The sequence below is a fragment of the Mesoplodon bidens genome (genome assembly GCF_964165515.1).
Source record: "Mesoplodon bidens genome assembly, chromosome: 15".
Taxonomy (NCBI): Eukaryota; Metazoa; Chordata; class Mammalia; order Artiodactyla; family Ziphiidae; genus Mesoplodon; species Mesoplodon bidens.
Genome location: NC_138171.1, coordinates 4,340,981 through 4,362,942, shown reverse-complemented (window position 1 = coordinate 4,362,942; position 21,962 = coordinate 4,340,981). Strand labels below are relative to the sequence as shown.

Here is a 21,962-nt window from a genome sequence, read left to right as displayed (position 1 = left end):
GTGTGTGTGTGTGTCAATCCGTGTGTCTGTGTCTGTGCCCGACAATCTCCGCCCCCTCCCCATCCTCTGTAAAAGAATACAAGAGAAAACAACCCAGATGGGCCTCTCATTCTCACTGCTTTCCCTCCCTCTGGCCGCAGGCAGCTTTGCCACCATGGGCTTTGGGTTCCTCCCTGAGAAGAAAGGTCAGCCAGTGGTCTGGGGGTCTCGGAGTCCTTTGGGGAGTAACAGAGCACAGAGGTGTGCCCCTCATCTTCAGACACAGCCTCACCCCGCTCCACATAGGAGCTCCATTCTTCAGCTCGTTCTGTCCTTGAAGAATTGTTCTGTTGGTTCTTGTCATGGTTGATGTTAAGATTGGTTTCATCAGAAGAAATAACCACCTTCTAACAGAAATCCTGGTGTGCCTGTGACCCGTGCAGCACACAGGGCCAAACTCAGAAGGCCCCACGCTTGGTCTGCTGGGATGACTTGAAATTCTTTCTTTCCTTCCAGCTGTATTGAGATACAACTGACATACAGCACTGTATCAGTTTAAGATATACAGCATCATGATTTGACCTACGTACATCATGAAATGATTATCATGATAAGTTTAGTGAACATCCACCCTCTCATATAGATACAAAATTTAAGAAATTGAAAACCTTTTTTCTCCTTGTGATGGGAGGTCTTAGGATTCACTCTCTTAACAGCTTCCATATATAACATAGAGCAGTGCTCATAATATTTATCCTGTTGTACGTTACATCCCTAGCACTTGTTTGTCTTATAACTGGAAGTCTGTACCTTTTGACCACCTTCATCCAATTCCCCCGCCCCTGCCCCCACCTCTGGTAACCACAAATCTAACCTCTTTTTCTATGAGTTTATTTTTGAAGTATAATTGACCTACAACACTATGTTAGTTCCTGTTATACAACACAGCAACTCGATATTTCTATACATTTCAAAATGTTCTCCATGATAAGTTTAGTTACCATCTGTCACCATACAAAGGTATCACATAATTATTGACTGTATTCTCTACACTGTACATTTCATACAGTGACTCATTTATTTTGTAGCTGGAAATTTGAACCTCTTAATCTCCCTCACCTATTTCTTCCTCTCCTCACCCCTGTCTGTTCTCTGTACCCATGACTCTGTTTCTGTTTGGTTATGTTTGTTTGATGTTTTGGTTTTTAGATTCCACATATAAGTAAATCATACAGTATTTGTCTTTATCTGTCTGACTTATTTCACTAAGCACAACTCCCTCTAGGTCCATCCATATTGTTGCAAATGGCAAGACTTCATTCTTTTTTATGGCTGAGTAATATTCCATTGCATGTATATACCACATCTTTATCCTTTTGTCTATTGATGGGCACTTTATCCATTCACCTATTGATGCTTCTATATCTTGGTTATTGTATGAGTTGAAATTCTTAATCATTTTGAATAAAGACCCCACATTTTCATGTTCACTCGGCCCTGCAAATTAGGTAGTTTGTCCTGACTGCCCAGTACCCTGGGTAGTGTCAGAGAAAGTGGTTTGAAATGGGAGAACTGAAAAAAAAAAAAAATATATATATATATATATATATATACATATATATATATGTTTACTTCAAGACCCATCAGTGAAGGAAAAATGCTCTCATGATACATCTCAGAAGAAGAGCTGCATCGTGTGCCCAAGATCTAAAGAGTAAGGGAGAAAGTGTGCACTTCCAGGAGGTTTTTAGGTGCCTCTTGTCTCTGACAGCATCTCCAACTTTTCTTGTTTTTGATGCCCTTGACGGTTGGGAGGAGTCCCGCTCAGTTGTTGTGGAGAATGTCCCTCCACTGGGGTTTGTCTAATGGTTTTCTCAAGGTTAGACTAGGGGGATGGGTCTGAGGAGCAAGATCCCAGATGTGCAGTGCCCTTCTCATAACATCCTATCAAGGATAAACCATCAACATGGCTTATCACTGCTGATGTTGACCTTGATCCCATGGCTGAGGTCTCTCAGGTTCTCCATTGTCAAGTGATCCCACACCTCCTCCCACCATCAGACATTTTACCCACAGGAACTCTGCTTCTCTCCACCGGCGGTGTCCAGGACTGCCTCTGCGTCCCTGTTCTACCCCTGGCCTCCTTCGGTTGCAAACTCTGCCCTGAAGACTCTCCCCACTCGCCCAATCTCGTCTCCTGTGATGCAGGAGGTAATTATTATCTCTAGGACAAAGAACCCAGAGCCGCTACTGGTGACCAAGTTCATCGTCGTCTCTACCCGAACCAAAATATTATTGGAAAAGTAAATTACTTTTATTTTCCTTGAAAATATTTGATAGGCAGTGCATGAGAATCCTTGCTGAGAAAATAGACCCAGAACCTATCATCAGAGGAGAGATGTTACCTATATAAAGAAAAGAAAGAACCACCGGGTACATTTCCACACTGAAACCTATTTCGAATTTTTTTATTTACCCTGTACTCTTTCATCGATTCCCCTCTCCTCTCCTTGAATTTATGAGCAGGTGGGCATAGCCTCCTTGCCCTCAGAGGACCTTTGTGATAATGGAGCACGCATCCGATTCTCTGCCAGGGAGGGCAAGGTAGCAGGGGAGGGCGATTTCAGTGGGAAAAAGTGGATCGCCTAGAGTCCTCATCTGCGGGGGAGAAATGTTTCTGAGCTAAACAGACTAGTAATTTTTTTTAAATAGACTTTTCAAAGGCTGATTTTGCATAGTGAGGTTAAAAATGTCTTGAACTGACAGGAAGTGTGTGGGATTCCGATTTTTCACAGCCTGACCGTCCATCAGTCCTTTCCCTTCTGTCTGTGTTGTGGCCTCCTGGGTCTGTCTGAAGTCGTTCTAAATTCATTCCTCCATCTGGGCCTGAGAGCCCTCCAAACTCAAGGTACTGTCATGACGTGCCTGGACCTTTTCTGCTTCCATCGGACACAAAAGGAAGTGTGTGTGTTTGCCCTGCTGGCCGACTGGCCGCTTGGACCCGACCTGCCATGCGTCCATTCGTTTTCTTCTCTCCCCTCTGCCAGGTGAAGCGGCGGAGATGGACACACAGTGTCTTCCTGGGTGGCTTGGTTTGTCCCTTCAGGGAACCCTGTCTTGTGGGCTGAGTCCTCTCCTTCGGATGGGTACCACTTTCTTACGAGCCCTGTGCCCTCAGGTGAATGGCAGAGTCAACCCTTTCCCTTCTGTGAAGCACACACCATGGACAAGTTTCGCTATAAAAGCCGAAGTCTGCACTCTTTTCCCCTCCTAGCTTAAATGGGGAAGCAAAGGGGTTTTCTTCTTTTTCTCTCCCCTGCCCCTGCTTAAACATTCTAGTGGGAGGGGACTTCCCTGGTGGTCCAGTGGTTAGGACTCCGTGTTTCCACTGCAGGGGGCCCAGGTTCGATCCCTGGTCGGGGAACTAAGATCCCACAAACCGTGCAGTGCAATCCCAAACCAAACCAAACCAAAACAAAAACGACTGTAGCGGTAGAAGTTATGAGCCTAACGAAACTCTCATCTAGCAAATGTGTCCAGACCTGCAGTTATTGGAATGCGGCCGTTGGGCTCTGACCTCAAGAAAGCGTTTCCACGTGGCGCCTCTGTTGAATGTGAATATCTCCACCGTGCCATTTCTGCCGCTCCGTCCTTCCCCTCTTGTGTTTGTTAGAGACTCGCCCAGCTTTCTCACCCAGAAAAACCCTTTGTAACAGTGAGCTCTCCATGGTGCCCTCTCCTGGTGGGGCTGGATTAGGGGACGATCATAGATAGCCTGGGGTCCTTGGATCTACAGGGATGGGAGAAACAACTCTGAGATTGTAGAGACTGGGAATTTCTGAAGGTTGTTGCTTTGTGGTGGTGTTAAACATTTCTTAACCGTAGTAGAAGGGCCATAGAATGCTGCTCCCCTCTTGTCTTTTGCTGGTGGGCTCGTCTCCACACGGTTTTTGGAAACCCCATAAGTCATTTCGTCACCAAGGGCTGTTGGGGCCAAGTCCCCACTCAAAACCTTTGCGAGGCATCTCCTCACAGAGGCGACTTTATTGATAATAATGGCTCGTCCTGAGTCAATCCGTCCCTGGCTTGACGGCGGCGTGCAGTGCCTGGAGCCTGCGGGGAGGCGGTGGCTGCCCGGGCAGATGCTTCTGAGCCCAGCCAGCTCCCCTTCCCCACACCTCACGCCAGGGGCCAGAGTTAGCAGGTGCAAATGCAGGCACCCAGTTAAAGCCGAATCTCACGTGAACAGTAAATACGTACATGTATATACACGCGCGTATATACGTATATAATATATACACATATATATATGTTAGCGCGGTATGCCCCCAAACATGGCAATAAGACACATTATGCTAAAAATGATTCATTGTTGACCTGACATTCAGATTTAACTGGGCATCCACGTTTCATCCGGCCGCCTTTCCCTAAGGCCCTCAGACGCCCCTTTCCGGCCCAGACCATCCTGGGGGGACTCCATGTGCTTGAAAATGGACCTGAATGTTCTTTCATGGCTGATTTCACGTCTGCATTATCCGGTCAGCCTGGGGGTGCTCTTTCATCTCTTCCCCGTCTGCGTGGCGTGGGGCTCTTCTTGCAGCTGGGTTGACTCCTGGGCTGTCAGTTGTTCCAGCTCTTAGCCGGTTGCCTCTAAAGAGGGGTGTGAGGCTGGTCCGGTCACCTGGGCACCCAGACCCCCCAGTTTCGCCTGTCATCGGTCTATTTTGATCTCTCTCTCTCTCTCCCCACTTCCCTTTGTGTCTCCCTCTGCCCGTCTTTGCTTTCTGGGTTGCTTCCCTTGGATAAGGCATTTCCTTCTGTGACCTGAGGCCGCTCAGCCAGACACCCAGACCCCAAGCGAGGTCGCTGAGGGAGGCGTGCATCCTCCAAGTCCTGTCACTCCACCAGTGATGAAAGGCCACCTTCACTTTTTCTTTGCCAAGCCAAACCCTGGGAAGAAAGGGGTTAATTTTCTCTTCTCTTTGAAATATGTGCGGGGGACAGCAACAAAGCTGCCCCATTCTGGCTCAGAAAACACACTCGGAAGCTGTGATCAGGGGTGACCTTCCAGGCAGGGCACATTTCTACACTAAAGCCTATTTAAAAGTTTATCATCTCCCTCTTGCTATTTCACCTCCTCTCACCCTCCCCCCTTGTATGTATTAGAGGCTCGGTAGGGATTTCTTTCCCTGAGAGAACTTTCATCATCATGAAGTATGCTTGGCAGACACTCACGGTGAATATACAGGATTGGAGGGTATTCTGCAAGGGAAATGGGCAGGCTTGTCTTCCTCTGTCCGAGAGAAATACTTGAGATAAGATAGACTAATTATTTCTCAAAGTGTTGAAGGTTGCTTTCGCATAGAGACGTTGAAAACTCCTTGAAAGGGCAGAAAGCTTCTGTGAGCATCGTTATGACTTCCCTCCCTGGCAGGCTGCCGTCATCCTGTCTCTCTGGGTACCAGCATCCTCTGGGGTTCAAGCCCATTTCCCATCTTTCTAATGCTCTCCCCACAGTGACTTTTCTTCTTTGTAGATTTTCATGAGAGTCTGACTGAGAAAGCCTCCCAGAAGCCCCTCTTCGGTGCCTCTAGCGCTCATTCTTTGATAGATGTTCATACTATTCTCTCATTAGTTTTCTCTCAGCTTTCACAGAAACAGTGTAAACTACTTTATTTCAAAACCATTATGTTAGTTTACTCCATGATAATGTAAGCCGTGTATTCTTTTTCTGATTTGAGTTTCGTAATAACATATTTTTAAACAGAAGTCAAGAAGATTTCCTGAATAATTTTTCAATGACAACTGCTGACGTTTCCGGGTTTTGGGGTTTTTTTTTCCCCTTCTTTAACGTCCTTTTATTGGACCTTAGTTTTACATACGTAATTGAGTCATCCTTTCTTTCTCCAGGCATTTTAAACAGACCCTGGGACTTCTATGAGGAGAAAATGTTGGAGTGGGGGGTCGTCTTATCAAAACCAGCTGTCTTTGATTCAAGAAAATAACCAGGGGTTATGACCTGTGTGGTCAGGTGCAGTGGTGCCCCCAGCCCGACCCTGCCCGGGACCACCCCCAGTGAGGATTCCAGAAACTGCTTGAAGGCAGGAGTTTGTAAGACTGTCTTCTCTCCCTGGAGCAAGATTTGCATTTTTTTTTAATTTTTTTCTTTTTTTTAGTATTTATTTATTTTTGGCTGCGTCGGGTCTTAGTTGTGGCAGGCAGGCTTCTCTCCAGTTGTGGCATGCGGGCTCAGTAGCCCCCGCGCGGCATGTGGGATCTTAGTGCCCAGACCAGGGATTGAACCAGCGTCCCCTGCATTGGAAGGCAGATTTTTAACCACTGGACCACCAGGGAAGTCCCAAAATTTGCATATTTTAAATTCTGTTTTTCCCACAACCTCCTTCGCCTCTGTATATCATTTGTGCAGAATTGTATATCTACCTCAAGTCTCATCTTCCACTCCATTCCCTACTCCTTCCCCAGGTGGAATTTTCTGGATGCGTGACATTATTTATACTCTTGCCCAGACAAGAGTTAAGGGGCATCTCCCACTTTCTGTCAGATCTGGGTCTTCCTTCCTAAAGTGGTTTTGACTTGCAAAACAGACTCCCTTTATGGGTGATGGAGTAGAAATCTTCAAGGAAAGATGTAAAGATTTCTTAAATGCCTCAAAGCGTTGACTTTCTCAACATTCTCCTAATGTGTCAATCACTGTGCTTAAAAAAAAAAAAATCTAGATATCAAATTTCTTAATGAGTTTGGTAGGGTTAACATTTATTTCTGGGGCGGTATTCTTTCTTTTTTAGCCTCTCTTTTTCCTTAATGTTGTGTTGGGAGTCCTACCTGTATTTCCCGGAAAGCTTTTGGTTGTGTAACTGAGCTTTTACATTTCCAGTGTGTTTTAAGCAGACTGATTAAATGTAGGGGGAGATAACGGGTGTGACCCTGAGTCTAGGAGAGTTTCTGAAGTTAAAAAAAAAAAAAGTCCTGAATTCAAGTTTCCCATCATAAAAGGTAGAATTTCTAAAGCTGGTGGGAGGACAAAAGAGTGACTTCATAGGATTCTGAAAGAATTGGGTCCATCTCTTCCTGCTATTACTCTTTTCCCCTTTGTTACATGCACTTCCGAGTCAAGCCTCTTTATCTCAGGGCAGAGTCAACCCTTGGTATTTTATTTCCTACTTCGGCTGAAAGAACTCATGACTGTCCCCCTTTATTTTCTGCCAGCATCCATAGAAACCACATAGAGGCTTTGGCTCAAAACACACTCATTGAGTCGCATTGCTACGGAATTGCAGTCGCAGGAGTACTCTTTCTTTTGAGGTGGAAATCTTGAGAAAAGCTGAAGCCAAGTTGAAAGTCCTTCAGTTATGGCAGAGTCCACCCAGTAGAGTTTCTTTCATTATTAAGAAAAAATCAGGATGAAAGCATACATTCTTGAGTAAATTTTGGTCTGAAAAGTTTTCAAAGAGTCTTTTGAGCTGCTTTTATTCTTTTCCCTTTCTCCCAGTCCCCTTTGCTTCTCAATAGTATTTAAGAAATGCTGTCAAATTCTGTGCGCGTACAGGATTTCACATTATTGAAATATTTTACCCCGACTCCTTCACTAATGTCGTTTAGGAGAAATATCTCAGTGGGAGAAAGTTTTCAGCTTTCCAAACACTTGCCTTTCCTCAGAAAAGATAGAGCTGTAGTGGCAGGTGCTCTGAAGAAAGAAAAGAAATGCCCAAGCACCATGTGAGATGGAGTACCTAAACATGTTACAAAACCAAAAAAGTGTTCTCTCATTCTGTTTCCTGGTTTTCTTGTCTAATTAAGTTTTACTGCAGTTTAGGTTTGAGGGAAGAGCTAGCTTCTCCCCTGAACATTTATCTTTTCACAGAGACTGAACTTAGAATGTTTTCTTTCCTAAGGTGATTGGATAACCAAAATGGAGGAGGCCAACGCCAATATTTTCTTTCTTGTCTTTGTTTCTAGTTGGAAATTAGTCAATTTTCCCCCCTTATCAGGATTAGTGAAGGAGAAAAGGAAAGCTCTTTCTTCCCAGCTGTTACCATTGAAATGGATCAATTTCTTCTTTTTAAGGATGCAAATCTTGAGAACAAATGAGCTCTCTCAAATATCTCAATCATATTTCGAGAAATGGACCATCTTTTACAAACTCATTTAGTAATGAGAAACATTGAAAACCATAATTCAAAGGGTAGATACTCTTGATTTCGATCTGGGCATTATAGACCCCAAATGGTATTTTCAGTAATTGTATTTTTTCCCTTTCACCTCATACCCAGAGTGGCTCTCTAAATTTTAGGTACATGCTTATGGTCTGGGAACAAACTTCAGGATTGATTTTAAACATGGCTTTCCACTCAACATCTTTCAGGGGGAAAAAAAAATCTCTGAGAGGGAAATCTTAAACTGATTGCCTTTCATCAAAGAAGAGAAGTAAGTACCACTAAGAGTAGTTTCTGAAATAAAACATATGATTGCTTAGAAAATTGCATTAGGAGAAAGAAATACTCTGGCATGTAGTGAGATTTCGATAACTGTGTTTTTCAGTCCCTCTGGTGGGTCCTTCAGCCATGTTCTCTCTGAAGAACCCAGTTGAGGTTTCATACTATTCCTCTCCAGAAAGTGGGCATAGAGGGAACCCACCTCAACAAAATAAAGGTCACACATGACAAACCCACAGCAAGCATCATACTCAATGGCGAAAAGCTGAAAGCAGTTCCTCTAAGATCAGGAACAAGACGAGGATGTCCACTCTTGCCACTTTTATTCAACATAGTTTTGGAAGTTTTCGCCACGGCAATCAGAGGAGAAAAAAAATAAAAGGAATCCAAATTGGAAAAGAAGTAAAACTGTCACTGTTTGCAGATGACATGATACTATCCTGAAGATGCTACCAGAAAACTACTAGAGCTCATCAATGGATTCAGTAAAGTTGCAGGATACAAAAGTAATTCACAGAAACCTGCTGCATTTCTAGACACTAACAACAAAAGATCAGAAAGAAATGAAGGTAACAATCCCATTTACCATCTCATCAGAAAGAATAAAATACCTAGGAATAAACCTACCTAAGGAAGCAAAAAGAGCTGTACTCCGAACACTATAAGACACTGAAGAAAGAAATTGAAGACAACACAAACAGATGGAAAGATAACACTGTGTTCTTGGATCGGAAGAAGCAATATTGTTAAAATGACTATACTACCCAAGGCAATCTGCAGATTCAGTCCAATCCTTGGATGGTTTTGTGAGGTGACATTTTCATGATTCCTCAGGCTGGTCATTTCCTCTCAAGCCAGATGAGGTGTCCTTGTGGTATGACTCATAACCCATCTCCTTTGTGGCATTTGCCACAATACCAATCCTTATATAATTATGTCCTAATTTTCTTCTCTTCACCTACGTGTGTACTACCTCAGCGAGGCAAAATTGAGTTTCTTAAGTCATTAACAATAAGCCCATATTTAATTCCAGGGTGAAGGAACCACTTCTATGCTTTCTCCTGGTCTCATTTACTTTCTTTCTCACCGGAATCTCTTCTTTTGAATTTTCTGTCCCTACCTAAGCTTTTAAGGGACTGAAATATTTTAACTGGATTTTTTTTCTGTTAACATAGTTTAGGAAAAATTCCTCAGAGGCAGACGTTATCAAAGCAGCTGTCTTTCATTGAAAAAATAGAAAGGTAAAGAGAACTTCTCTGACAGGTACTTCCTGAGATAAAAGGTTTACCTAATCCTGTTGAAAAGGTAGAATAGTTCAATATTATGGGAGGATGGTGATGTAATTCTCTGAAATTAAGTAGCTGTGAATTGTTGTGGGTTTTTTTTTTTTCACCCTTTCAACTTTTGTTAGTTGAGTGAACTGGGAGAGGTGGGACTGGGGAGGTTTACTTCATGTCACTCGTGCCCTGCTCTCTTTGTCACACATCACCTCCAGACGTTTTCCTGAGAGAAACAAAATGGCAGCCTGAGCTCCAGGGTTCCCGCACCCACCAGTTCCCTCTCCGCCTCTGACTAGAGCTAATGGCTCCGTACCATTATTTTTCCTGTCAGATTTAATGGGGAGATATTCTTTTCCTAAAGCCATTAGTTAAGTAATATTGCTTACAGAATTGCTGAAACAGGGATAACACCTCCTTCTCAGGGTGTAAATCTTAAGAAATGATGAGGCAATTGCCTAAACACATCAATTATATTCCAAAGCCTGAACTTTTTTTCTGCTACAATTTTCATTTAGAGTTAAGAAAGTTTGAAAGTAATGATCCCTTAAAGTAGGTTCTCTTGATTTAATTTTGGCACTAAATAATTCAAATAATATTAGCTGGGTTCTTCTTTTTTCTTTTTTTTTTGTTCTTCATTTCATTTTCTCTCTTCCCCACAATTTGTCCTCTCTTTATTGTAAGGCATTCTCTTATTGTCTGAGGATGATTCAAGTTTCAACTTATCAAAAGATTTTAAGCATACTTTCCCACTAAATATATTTTTTTAGAGAAAACGGTAAGTGAAGTGTTCTCAAACTGATTGCCTTTCATCAGCGAAAGAGAAGAGAAATTTAAATCGTAGAGAAAAGTGGTTTCTGGAAAAAAGAGATTGGAAAATAATTACTCAGAAGAGGCAAAATTTCACACAAAAAAATGAGGCTAGAACAGAAATACTTCAGATTTGGTTAGAGATGGGAAAATATATTTTTCTTTTCCTTTTGAGTCTCTCAACCTTTTCTCTGCCTGAGAAACTGAACTCTAGGTATGAGGGGGTGAGGGTCCATCTCCCTCTGTCAGATGTGTGTTCTGATTGAAATGACTTGCCTTGCACACTCTGGGGCTTTTTCTTCATGACTTTCAGTCTGAATTTTAGAGCCAGTGTCATTATTTGCCTCTGATTTTTCTTTCAGACGAATAAAGCAATCCCATACTTGTTGCAACAAAAAAAGCAACATTGACATATGCAAGGAAAGCTTGACAATCCCCAGCCTCATGGCCCCCCGAGGTTGCCAAGGTTGGGCTGATGTGCCATCACGTACATGATGGACACTTTATTTTGTTGTTTACACAGGTAGATTGTACCATACATAGTCATCGACAACTCTTTTTTCTTAATATATCTCGTCTGTAACTCTAGGCATATATTACCGATGGATAGATAGATCATTTTAATAATGGCACAAAATCCCACAGTAGAGCTGTACCATATTTATTTATTCAACTCTTCCTGTATTGATGGATGTTCCTGTTGGTTCTGTTGGTTTTCCTACCACAGCTATTGCTGCAGTAAATATTCTTGCTCCATTTCGCAAAGAGCAGTTGCTGGATCAATGCGTGTTTTATAATTATAAATTTCATTTTATAAGATACTACTAAATTACTTTTCGAAAACAGGGTCACTCTCCCGTAAATATCTTTTTAACAGTCGTTTTGAAAGGAAACTGCTTCTGCGAAGGACCAGAGCCTGCGTGGAGACGAAAGCCTCGCCTCCAACGTGGGCGCCCTGGAACCTCTTCATGGACAAAGGGTCTCACGCTGGCCTCTCTTGGCAGCACTCAGGCCACGGATGTGTTGGCTAGCACGGCGCTGTTGTTTGAAAATTAACGCGTTATCAGTATTTGAAAGGGACTCATGGAACTCAGATTTCTGGTTTCTCTTCGAAAATGGATAGTTCTGGCGAACTGGATGCTTGGTCCTCGGTGGTCTTGGTGGGTGGGAGCTGAGGGGCAGCCTTGCCCTTGGAGGCTGGACCTGTCCTCCCTCTCCATCCACAGCCCTCACCCCAGGCAGAAGCCCTTGTTTCTGTTATTGGTCTGGCCCTGTAGCTTTTGAGTTTGTGATTCTTGGTTTCAACCAGGGTTTCCCAGCCGTGGCCCTATTGACCTTCGCAGCTGGGTCCATCCAGGGTGGGCCGTGGGTCCATCCAGGGTGGGCCGTGGGTCCATCCTGTGTACCACACGTCCAGGAAAGCCCCTGGACATCACCTCCGGCTGAAAACCACTGGCTCAAACAGACCCACAAATCCCATTTTCTTCGGTAGATGTTGAGATCAACTTTTCCAAGAGTGTTCCTGAGCCACTTTCATTATTTCTCTCTATCCTGTAGGCCTCTGTCTCGCTTTCTGAAGGAATATTGTTGAATTCTGTACACAACCAAGCTTTAAAGTCACGGAAATATTTCAAACCAGCCCCATTCACCGAATTGGGAGAAAATATCTGAGAGGAGAAAGTGATCAAAACACTTTCCTTTCATCTCCGGAACAGAAGTGTAGACACGGCCGTGATTCCAGGTGGTTTCTCAAGTAAAAGCTTTACCTAATTACACACACATAAAAGGTACAGTTTCTAAATACTGGATGAAGAGGCTTGAATAAGTCCCTGGAAGAAAGGGAGACATTTCCTTTTTTCCCTTGGGTTTTCTGCAATGGTTTCTTTTTGTGATTTAGGGCCTCGGGCAAGCACCCTTCTCCCCTTCTGTTCTCACAAGAGTTCTCCTCAGAATGTTCCTGAGCATCAGGAAGAATCAGGAAGGCTGGGGAGGGGTCTCTCCAGGGCTTTTCTCCCCCTTTGCCTTCTCTCTCCTTCTCTGACAGGAGCAAATGACTTTCCTACATCTTTTCTCATTAGAATTAATAGAGAAGTATTAATTCTTTCCCTAAAGCTATTAGTTAAGTCACAGAGCTCCGGAATTGCTGAAACAGAGTAATTTCTCCTTCCTTCCAAGGTGTAACTCTCGAGGCAAGAGGAGAAGCTTTTGTGAGTGTATCAATTAGGTCCCCAGGAAGGGACCCTCGTAGACAATTTTCATTTAGCCATAGGAAACTTTTAAAATAACGATACATAGACTAGATGGGCTGCTGCGTTCTGTCTTGGCATTTAACGTTTCAAATGGCATTTCTTTGATCATCTCGTTTCCTGACGTGATTTCATCATCCTATTTTCACTCTGTATTTTAAAGTCACTCTCTTGTTGTCTGGACAGGATACAACTTTTAACTTAAAGCAAGATTTTAAACACCACTTTGCACTAAACATAGTCTAGGTGAAGAATTTCTGTGCGGGAAGAGTTCTTGTCCTGATTGCCTTTCATCAAAGGAATAGAAAAGAGATGAGAACCACGAAGGAAAGTGGTTTCTGAAATAAAAGATTCATTTGTGATTACTTAGAGGCGAACTTTCCGAAGACTGCATTAGGGTAGCACAGAAATATCCGATGCTGTTCTTGATAAATATATTTTCCTGGCTCCCTCTCAAGTCGCTCTCTGCCTGTGGGGCTCAAGTGGGTGGCCGCTCCCCACCTCCTACAGTCCACCCACTTCTGATCGTTTTCTGATTGGAATGACTGTCCCCAGCCCTTGCCTGAGAAGGATAAAGCTTCTTCCCTCCATCATTTTCAGCCGTATTTTTTTTCTTCTTCAGAGGCCTTATAAACAAAAATTGTAATAGGATTGCAGAAACAAATGAATTTATTTGCAAAAAATTTTAGTCCGATATCTGGTGTGCCATAGAGCCTTAAAAAATATTGGTTGAATAATTACTCAAATGAATGATTCAGACTTGGTAGAGAGAAAACAAGCCCCAAACAGGTGGCCTGTGGGAACAGTTTTACAGTATGCATGGTTTTACTCGTTTCCATGGATACAGGTGGGGTCAGGGCCCCATTGTACCATCTCATTGCACCCTCTGCTTTTCCCTTCCTAGCATGTGCTACATATGTTTGGTGATTTTTTTTTTCCAATTGGACTTTTCTTATTTTTTTCATATTCTTTTCCATTATGGTTTATTACAGGATATTGAATATAGTTCCCCATGTGATACAGTAGGACCTTGTTGTTTATCCATCCTATATATAATAGTTTGCATCTGCTAAACCCCAACCTCCCAGTCCATCCCTCCTCCAACCCTCCCTTCCCTTTGGCAACCACAAGTCTGTCCTCTGTGTCTGTGAGTCTGTTTCTGTTTTGTAGACAAGTTCATTTGTCATATTTTAGATTCCACACACAAGTGATATATGATGTTTGTCTTTGTCTGACTTACTTCACTTAGTATGATAGTCTCTAGGTCCATCCATATTGCTGCAAAAGTCATTATTTCATTCTTTTTCATGGCTGAGTAGTATTCCATTGTGCATGTGTACCACATCTTCTTTATCCACTCGTCTGTTGATGGACATTTAGATTGTTTCCATGCCTTGGCTATTGTCAATAGTGCTGCTATGAACATAGGGGTGCACGTATCTTTCTGAATTAGAATTTTGTCTGGATATATGTCCAGGAGTGGGATTGCTGGGTCACATGGTAGCTCTATTTTTAGTTTTCTGAGGAACCTCCATATTGTTCTCCATAGTGGCTGCACCAATTTACGTTCCCACTAACAGTGTAGGAGGGTTCCCTTTTCTCCCTCTCTAGCATTTGTTATTTGTGATTTTTTTTTTTGGTATAATTATTTGCTGGCTGAATTTCTCCCCCCATTAGACTGTCATTTCTGTGAGGGTATCTGCCTCTGTCACTGAATAAATTGCCTGTGTTCAGCACAGTTCCTGGCACAGAGCATTGACTGTGCTCAGTGCTCAATAAATATTTAGGCTCAATCATATGGGCTCATAAATGGACTCAAAAAATATGGACTCAAAGGGGCTCAACTAGTATTTGGAATGTGAGCAAATAACTGCCCACATAGTGATTCCTCTTAGAGTTCTGCCCCGCTTTCCTTAAGTAATTGCAAATTTTAATTGCTAGCACATTTTGCATCCTTCAATGGCAGGGGTGCTTGTAAACAATTTCATCTCAGATAAATTAGTAGTCTGGGAGATTACCCCTGGGATTGTGTTGATGCTTATAGCTTACTTAATGAGGCCAACGTGATAGACTCATTTTTACCCCTTCCTTATAATTCAGTGTCTTTGGACTCCAAATTCATGGAGGTTTGGGGTATATTGGGGCAACTAATGAAAAGGCATCAAATTACTTACATTTTCAGATAATGATATTTGAGTAATATGTCTATTAGCATTTTAACAAGGCCTTGCAATGAGACAGCCTGCAGGAGGCTTGACATTAAAGATGTCACCAGTTAAGCTGTAAGTTTCATCGTGTTGTTTCTTCACTCCATTTTCCTTCTAATTATTTTACAGTTTCCTGTCGCCTTTTCAAGATGGCTAAATTTAAATTTGCTACAATACTAAGCAGTCTCTTCCTCTCTCCACGTGGTTTGGCAATTATTTCTGAGGGAAATTATTAAAAACGCAGCCTTTAATCGGGGTGGGGGGCAGAACAGCACACAGAGCTGTGACGAGAGAGGGGTTCTATAGTAAGATTCTGGTAATAGCGTAAGAGCGGTCGAATTCGCAAAGATTGCGGTAGGATGGTGGAATCCATAATTTCTGAAGATGTACAAAGTGATTCACAGAGTGATGCCGAAACGTAAAGAGGATGCCATTCTGTGCTTTAACACTTGACTGGAGCCCTACTGACTTTTTGAGAAGGGCCATTCATCTAATAGCAAGGATGCTTTCCTTCTTCAAGAGTCGCAATTCGTTTAACACACTTCTGTGACATTATTTGGGCATTTTTCACAGTGATTAAAGATAACGCACTTTTCTCTGTAGACTGTTAGGTCACAAGCAAATTAAATCAATGTATTTTCTTCCCTTGCTTTCTCGGATGAGTCAGAAGTTATTGGTCAAAGGCGTGCATGGCCTTTTCGTTGAGCTTAAAAACCCAAACGACCTACTGAGGAGATGCTTGGCCAATCTGATTATTTTCTCTGTACTAATTGGTTTTACTTCTTCTTTGAATTGAATGAATTGCCTGGTGGTTTTGTCACTGTGGGAGCACAGCTTAATCCACTTAGAGCGAGGCGCTTGGGCTTGGTAAACTCTGGGGCTCTAGAAACGTTTTTCATCATTGTGGTCTTTGGGTGATTTTTCATAGGTGAGAATACAAATGGATCTCAAATCCGTACATTTTCTCCATTTCTATTTCCACTGCCCTAGCCAAGTCATCTCACCTGGCCCCCTAGACTACTTTGGGAACCTTGTAACTGGTTTTCCCATCCTATTCCCCTCTTTCCTTCTTCAGTCTCCATATAGTAGCCAAGTGCCTCTTTAGAAGATGTAGACCTCTTGCTGGAAACACTGGTTTCTTCACAATGAATGAAGAATAAAATCTAAACCCCTTCCCAGGGCTGCCTGCACCCTACAAGATCTGAGCCCTTAGTGGTTCCCTCAGCTTCATTTTGCCCCTTGCTCCCCACCATCTTTCCACCGCGGCCTTCCACTGATTCCTTAATCCTCCCAGCTCCATCCCACCGCAGGGTCCCTGCCTCTGTTCCTCCTTTGTCTGGAATGGCCTTTGAGGGCTGGTTCTTTCTTATCCTGAAGGTCTCATTTCAGGTGTCACCTTCTCAGAGATGCCTTCCTCAACTAGGCAAGCCAGTTACTCTCTGTAATCTGCCCTTCAGGGACTGTTACTCTCTATAATATTCCCTGTTTATCATCACTTCTGTTATTACTCTACCCTCTCCTGTTTATTGCATCTTTGTCATAGCCTCCTGTGCATCATTCCTCTCTGGGGTTCCCCCCTGTTTATTTCCTTCGTGACCCCCGTCACAACCTCAATTATCTCACTTGTCTCTGTTTCTCTTCCCCGTTGGAACAGAGGCTCCTGAGGGCCAGGCCACCTTGGTCTTGTCCTCCAGTTCCTCAGGGTTGAACATGGTACCTGGCTCCCTGAAGGAGCCCAGGACATGTCTGTTGAGTGGAGGAATGAAATACCAAAGACCCCTGTGCTGCATCTTTAGGTGATCTCAGTAACGTGGTGCTCAAGTGAAGATTGTTTGTATTAAAGGAAAAATCATTGCTTCCTTTCCCAAATTGTCGCAACGTTGATGGATTTTTAAAGTTGATTTGCTCAAGATTAGTGTGCTCGATCATCTAGTGACCTACCCCTGGGGGTGTAAGAAGGAGGTCTGTTCTTTTGGGTTCAAGGTGGAGGACATACACTTCCTACACTTTCCTCCCAGACATTAGTGAAGGAATGTGTTTGGAATGTCCTGGCCCAAGGGGACAAGATGACTGGAGAAGAAATGGCGCCACAGTTGTAGGGGCTGGAATGCAGAGGCTGAGTGGTCACTGATTAGCAGACCCAAGTGAACTTAATCCTTGTTTAACGGTGGTCAAGCCCTAGACATTCAGAAATCCATGGTACCAGGTGGGGCTGAAAACAGGAGCGTTGGTTGAAAGAATCAGCAGCGTTCATCCCCCCCCCGCCAGATCTGCACCCCACCCCTCTTCTCAGAGCCTGGTCACGTCCCTCACTCTCGCCCCCAAATAATACTCGGGGCTTAGTCTCTGGAGACTCTACAAAATGCTGGGGAGCAAGGGGGCTGTACTGAAAACAGAGGGTTTAACCAAAGGTTGGCACCGCACATTGAAGCCCCTGCTCTCAATCCCAATTCTGACTGCAGGATGCTGGCACCTGCCTTACACTTTCCAGGCAGGAGATCAGAGAACTCCTTGGGCAGAAGCCGACCAGCCTGTGTGGAAGACCTAACGGGGATTACTTCAGGTCTTCCCACATCAACAGGGCAACCAGATAACCCTGCAGGGAGGTCCACGATTGACATTTTATGTTTGTAAAGTGTTTCTAACCAGTTTTTCAGTGCCTATTTCCTAAACATGAGCAGGTAATTAAGATTGCCGGGTATCTCAGGGAAGCCTTCAGTAGGAAAGAGAGAGATAAAAACATACAGAAACAAAGGAACTTGGAAGAAAGAGAGACAATATAGGAAGAGGCAAACTTCAGCAATAACAATGACAACAGATCATTATTAATCTTGCCTGAGACAGAAGGGAAGATGTTGGAGCCATGAAATAGTAACAGGATGCTATAAAGAAGGAATAATGATAATTAATAATAATAATGAGTGGGCTCTTGGAAATTAAAAACATGATAGCAGACACAGACACCTCTGAGTTGAAATAGAAAGTTGAAAGAGTTCTCCCAAATGAAAAAGACAAAGAATTAGAAAATAGGAGAGAAAAGATAAGAAAAATAGAGGATGAGATCAAGATGTCCAATAACCTACGAAGAGCAGTTCTAGGAAAAGAGAAAAGACAAAACACAAGGAAAAAAATATATCAAAGAAATAACATATTTTTCTAAAATGGAAAGACGTGGTTCAGGTTGAAAGGGCCCACTGAGTGTCCAGACAATGAATGGAAATAGACCCAGGACCATGGTAACACTGGCATAAAAAAGAGTTTAGGAGTTTCCAGAGAGAGAGAAACCAAAAGGTTTCCTCCAAAGGATCGGGAACCATAAATCATGTTGGCTCCAGACTTCTCAACAACTAGAGCTCAGTGGAGCCACATCTTCAATTCCGAAGGAAGATGAATTTTAATTCAGACAGCTATACCCAGACAAGTAGCCAATTAAAGTCTAAACAATTTTATTTCACCCTTTCTCATGAAGCTGCTGGAAGTTTTGCATTAAGAAAGAATGCAAAGAGAGTAAACCCAGGAAAAAGAAGCGTGGGTGTCCAGGAACCAAGGAGGTGCAGAAAATTGCCAGGATGAGGGTGACACAGGGGCTCAGCCCCCATCGGGCCAAGGGAGCAGTGGTCCACGGGGAGCAGGTCAGAAAGCTTTGAGAGAGAGATTTCCAAGGAAATGAAATGGAACCTAATAAATGAAATAAAAGACCACTGGGAAGGAGGTGGGAGGATGATTTTTAGGAATAAGTCCGTACAAAAAAGTAAGCAAAAGAAAAGGACAAAATAATGATTAACTCCAGGGAAAACAGTGCTGGCAAGAAAGTCATTGTAATCACAGCACACTACCTGGCTTGGTGGTGAAGAGCGTGTTCCTGAACATAGTGGTGTAAACGTTGGATATCCTAAACAAAATTATGACATAATAGTCGTATGACTGTAGAGAGGACAGAGGGGAGGGGGGTGTGCCCAGGTGTGCAGGTGATAAGGATTGTGGGGGGAGCTCGTCCTAAACCCTCCTCTGCCCTCATGACGTCATAGGCTATCCTCCAAACCGGAAACAGGGAATCTAGAAGGGGTGCTACACGCTTGTTCTTAGGAGAGAAGGAGATAAATACAAAAGGAATCCAAAGTGGGAAAAGATGAGTGGGTGGGCAGGTGTGGCTGTTTCTCTTAATACGCAGAAATACTTGACTTTTAAAAACTCTGTGCTTGTGTAGCGTTAATCAAGCTAAAAGCAGATGTAAAAGTGGGTTGAATGCTTTTCTCTGATGACACAGCTCTTCTAGAATGTTTTTCTGATCCCATCATGAGAGGAGATCAGAAACTCTGTGGTCCTTCTGACTTGTATCCCAGGCCAATAATGACAAAATGGAGGAGAGAGTAATGATGAAGGACGCGGGAAGGGCACCTCTTCCCCTGAAAGGGAGATGCTGTTTGGGGGATGCTGTCAAGGCCATATCTTTGTCACCCCTCTCCCCCCACACATCACAAACACCACCACAGAACAACAGCAACACAAAAACCAACCTCCCTCCTGCTGTCAGTGCTCTGATGGAGACTAAGGCATCCTACGTGATAGGAAAATTTCTACTCTCGACCCTCAGTTGAATGGCCAGAGAATTCAAACCGATCCAAAATTAACCAATGTGGCCAGGAAGATGACTTTGATGAAAAAAAGATTCACATGAAATATCTTTTAAAATATCTATAATCAAGGGATTTTTCTGCCTTGGGAATTGGTTTTGCCATTTCTTTCCTTATCAGCAGTGGAGACGTTTTGTTTGACCATGTGAACTGTTGCACGGTAAATCCATTTCCCAGATACACCGTGTGAGATGAGGTTATCAGTTCGGGGCTGGTCCTGAAGACACAGATCAACTCCTAGGAAATGACTGTTGGCTGACTTTATAACTTCAGGTGTATATCCGTGTGCCTCCCCCCTTTTTAGGTCTAAATCTGTCAGGGGAGCCACCTTGTGCTGCCCCAGAATCATCTCTTTGTGTTGGGGACGGAGAGAAGGAGGAGAAGAAGGAGGGCAATAGACACAGCTCGGGAAGCTCCTGTCCTCACCCAAGTTCAAGAGCGGTCAGGGAAACAGACCGATCAACCTCGAAGGTGGGAACTGTGGTTCTGAGCGGTCTACCTCTCTCTTTTCTAGATTTATGCCTCTTTTTTCTTGTTAGTGCCCAGTGTGGCAAAACTCCCTTGGGCCACCTAGAGGTTTCTTGGCACAGAAACCCCGTGAGGCAAACAGATGCCTCCAAACATGGCGCTCAGTCAGCCGGTGACTTGGGCTGTGAACTTGGGATGATCTCACAGTTGATTAAAAAATCCCAAGTCCCTTATTATTTCATACCTGAATAGAGATGCCTATCACCTGCGGAGGTCACTGCAATGCGGAATCAACGCCAGGCAGACTGGGGGGCCTTGGCAGACTGGGGGGCCTTGGGTTGAGAAACATGAAAATGCTAGTCCAGACCGCACCTTGAAAAACCGCTAATCTGGAAAAACTCAAATGCACGGTAGTAGCACACCCGCTGCAGGAGCAGTGATGATTTTAAATCGGATGCTCAGAACTGGTTGGATAATTGAGTGGCTGGGTTTTCACAAGGCCAGATACAAATACAGAGCTGTGTCAGTAGCTGATTGTGTGTCAACACGGAACTTTACTGGAGTTAATGCCTCAATTAGTTATTAATGAAAACGGATGAGAACATTATATTGAAGTTCAGGCTCTGTAAAGAATCATTAAGACCTCCAGACCTTGTTCCCATTGAGGACCATGTTTCTGACCACAAGTTTTTTTGTACCAATTAACCTTTTTTCCCTGCATTTATTTTCCTTTGCACATTGCTGCAGGAGATTTCTCCATCTGCCGGTGAGCATGGGGATCGTCGTCCTCAGAATACAGCTGTGAGGTCAGGATTATCTCTGCCATCCGACTCCTTGGTGGCAGTGGCTAATGACAGACTTCCAGCCCGTGGCAAAGGTCTGGACGTGGGATTGCCTGAGACTCACGTGCCGCCCCCCCAGGAGCAAGTCTCAACAGACCCCACACCACGCATTTTCTCAGATGCTCAAGAGCCTTCTTCCTTTGAGTCCAAAGGAACCTCTCTCTGCCATGACCTTGCTACCTCTGTGGCTGCCTTTTGTCCTTCTCTGGGGGAAAGAGCAGGTCACACAACCCTGGGAATTCACAGTGTGGAACCACAAGACCACAGCCAGGGTGCAAGGGAGACTCTGACACAAAGCTCCCCCCACAGAAAAACGATAGCAGAGGGCGTATCCCCATCCCTCTTGCCAGGGAAACCTTCATCTGGGCAGAGACTTTCAGGTTCCGTTCCACTGGGGTCCACTGGAAAAACTCATCTTGAAATACCAGCTTCAGGACCAGGTTCAGCTAGTTCACACCAAGAGGAAGGGAAACACAAGACATTTTTCCCTTCCGGGGGGCAATATGGGTGTGGAGAAGTGCGGGTCCCCTGCCCTCCTGTGGGAAATGACAGTGGGAAATGTCAAGGATCTGGACTCATCGCTCTAAAGGATGGTGTGGTTCCGTCTAGTCCAGGGCAGCCCACGGAGATCCCTGCAGCCCCTTCGAAAACCCTCAGGAAGAGGAGTTTGGAAGGAATGAGAAAGCAAACTCGTGTGGAGTTCAGCGACACCAGCAGCGATGATGAAGATCGGTTGGTGATAGAGATCTGAAGCTTCCAGAGAAAGATGCGTCCACGGTCAAAGACGGATGATGCTTCCCAGTAAATGCCATCAAGCGGGCAGGAGAACTGAACTCTATTCATGAAGCCCCTACAGAGAGGAAAGCCATTTGGGGGTCTTTCTATGATCTCCCCAACCAACTCTGAAACCCAAACTCAGCTTCACCCTTCCCAAGAGGCCCTGCTCACAAGGCACCAGGCTGGGCAAAGCTGGCAGTGAAGCAAGGTCTAAGAAGTCTTGACCTACACAATGACTGTGGCTTGACTCCCAGCTGGATCCTCTGCAT

The 21,962-nt window shown here is 44.0% G+C and overlaps 1 protein-coding gene across 1 annotated transcript in view; it reads left to right on the top strand.

The window, feature by feature from the left end:
* Positions 1-21,667, top strand: part of ZNF831 (zinc finger protein 831) — a gene marked incomplete at its 3' end in the record, with an annotated part of 96,752 nt that extends 75,085 nt beyond the window's left edge. Inside the window, exons 5-6 of the mRNA XM_081256450.1 lie at positions 19,911-20,077; positions 20,822-21,667. Coding sequence (XP_081112576.1) covers positions 19,911-20,077; positions 20,822-21,667 — 1,013 coding nt within the window. The remainder of the gene's footprint in view (positions 1-19,910; positions 20,078-20,821) is intronic.
* Between the last annotated feature and the right edge of the window lie 295 nt (positions 21,668-21,962).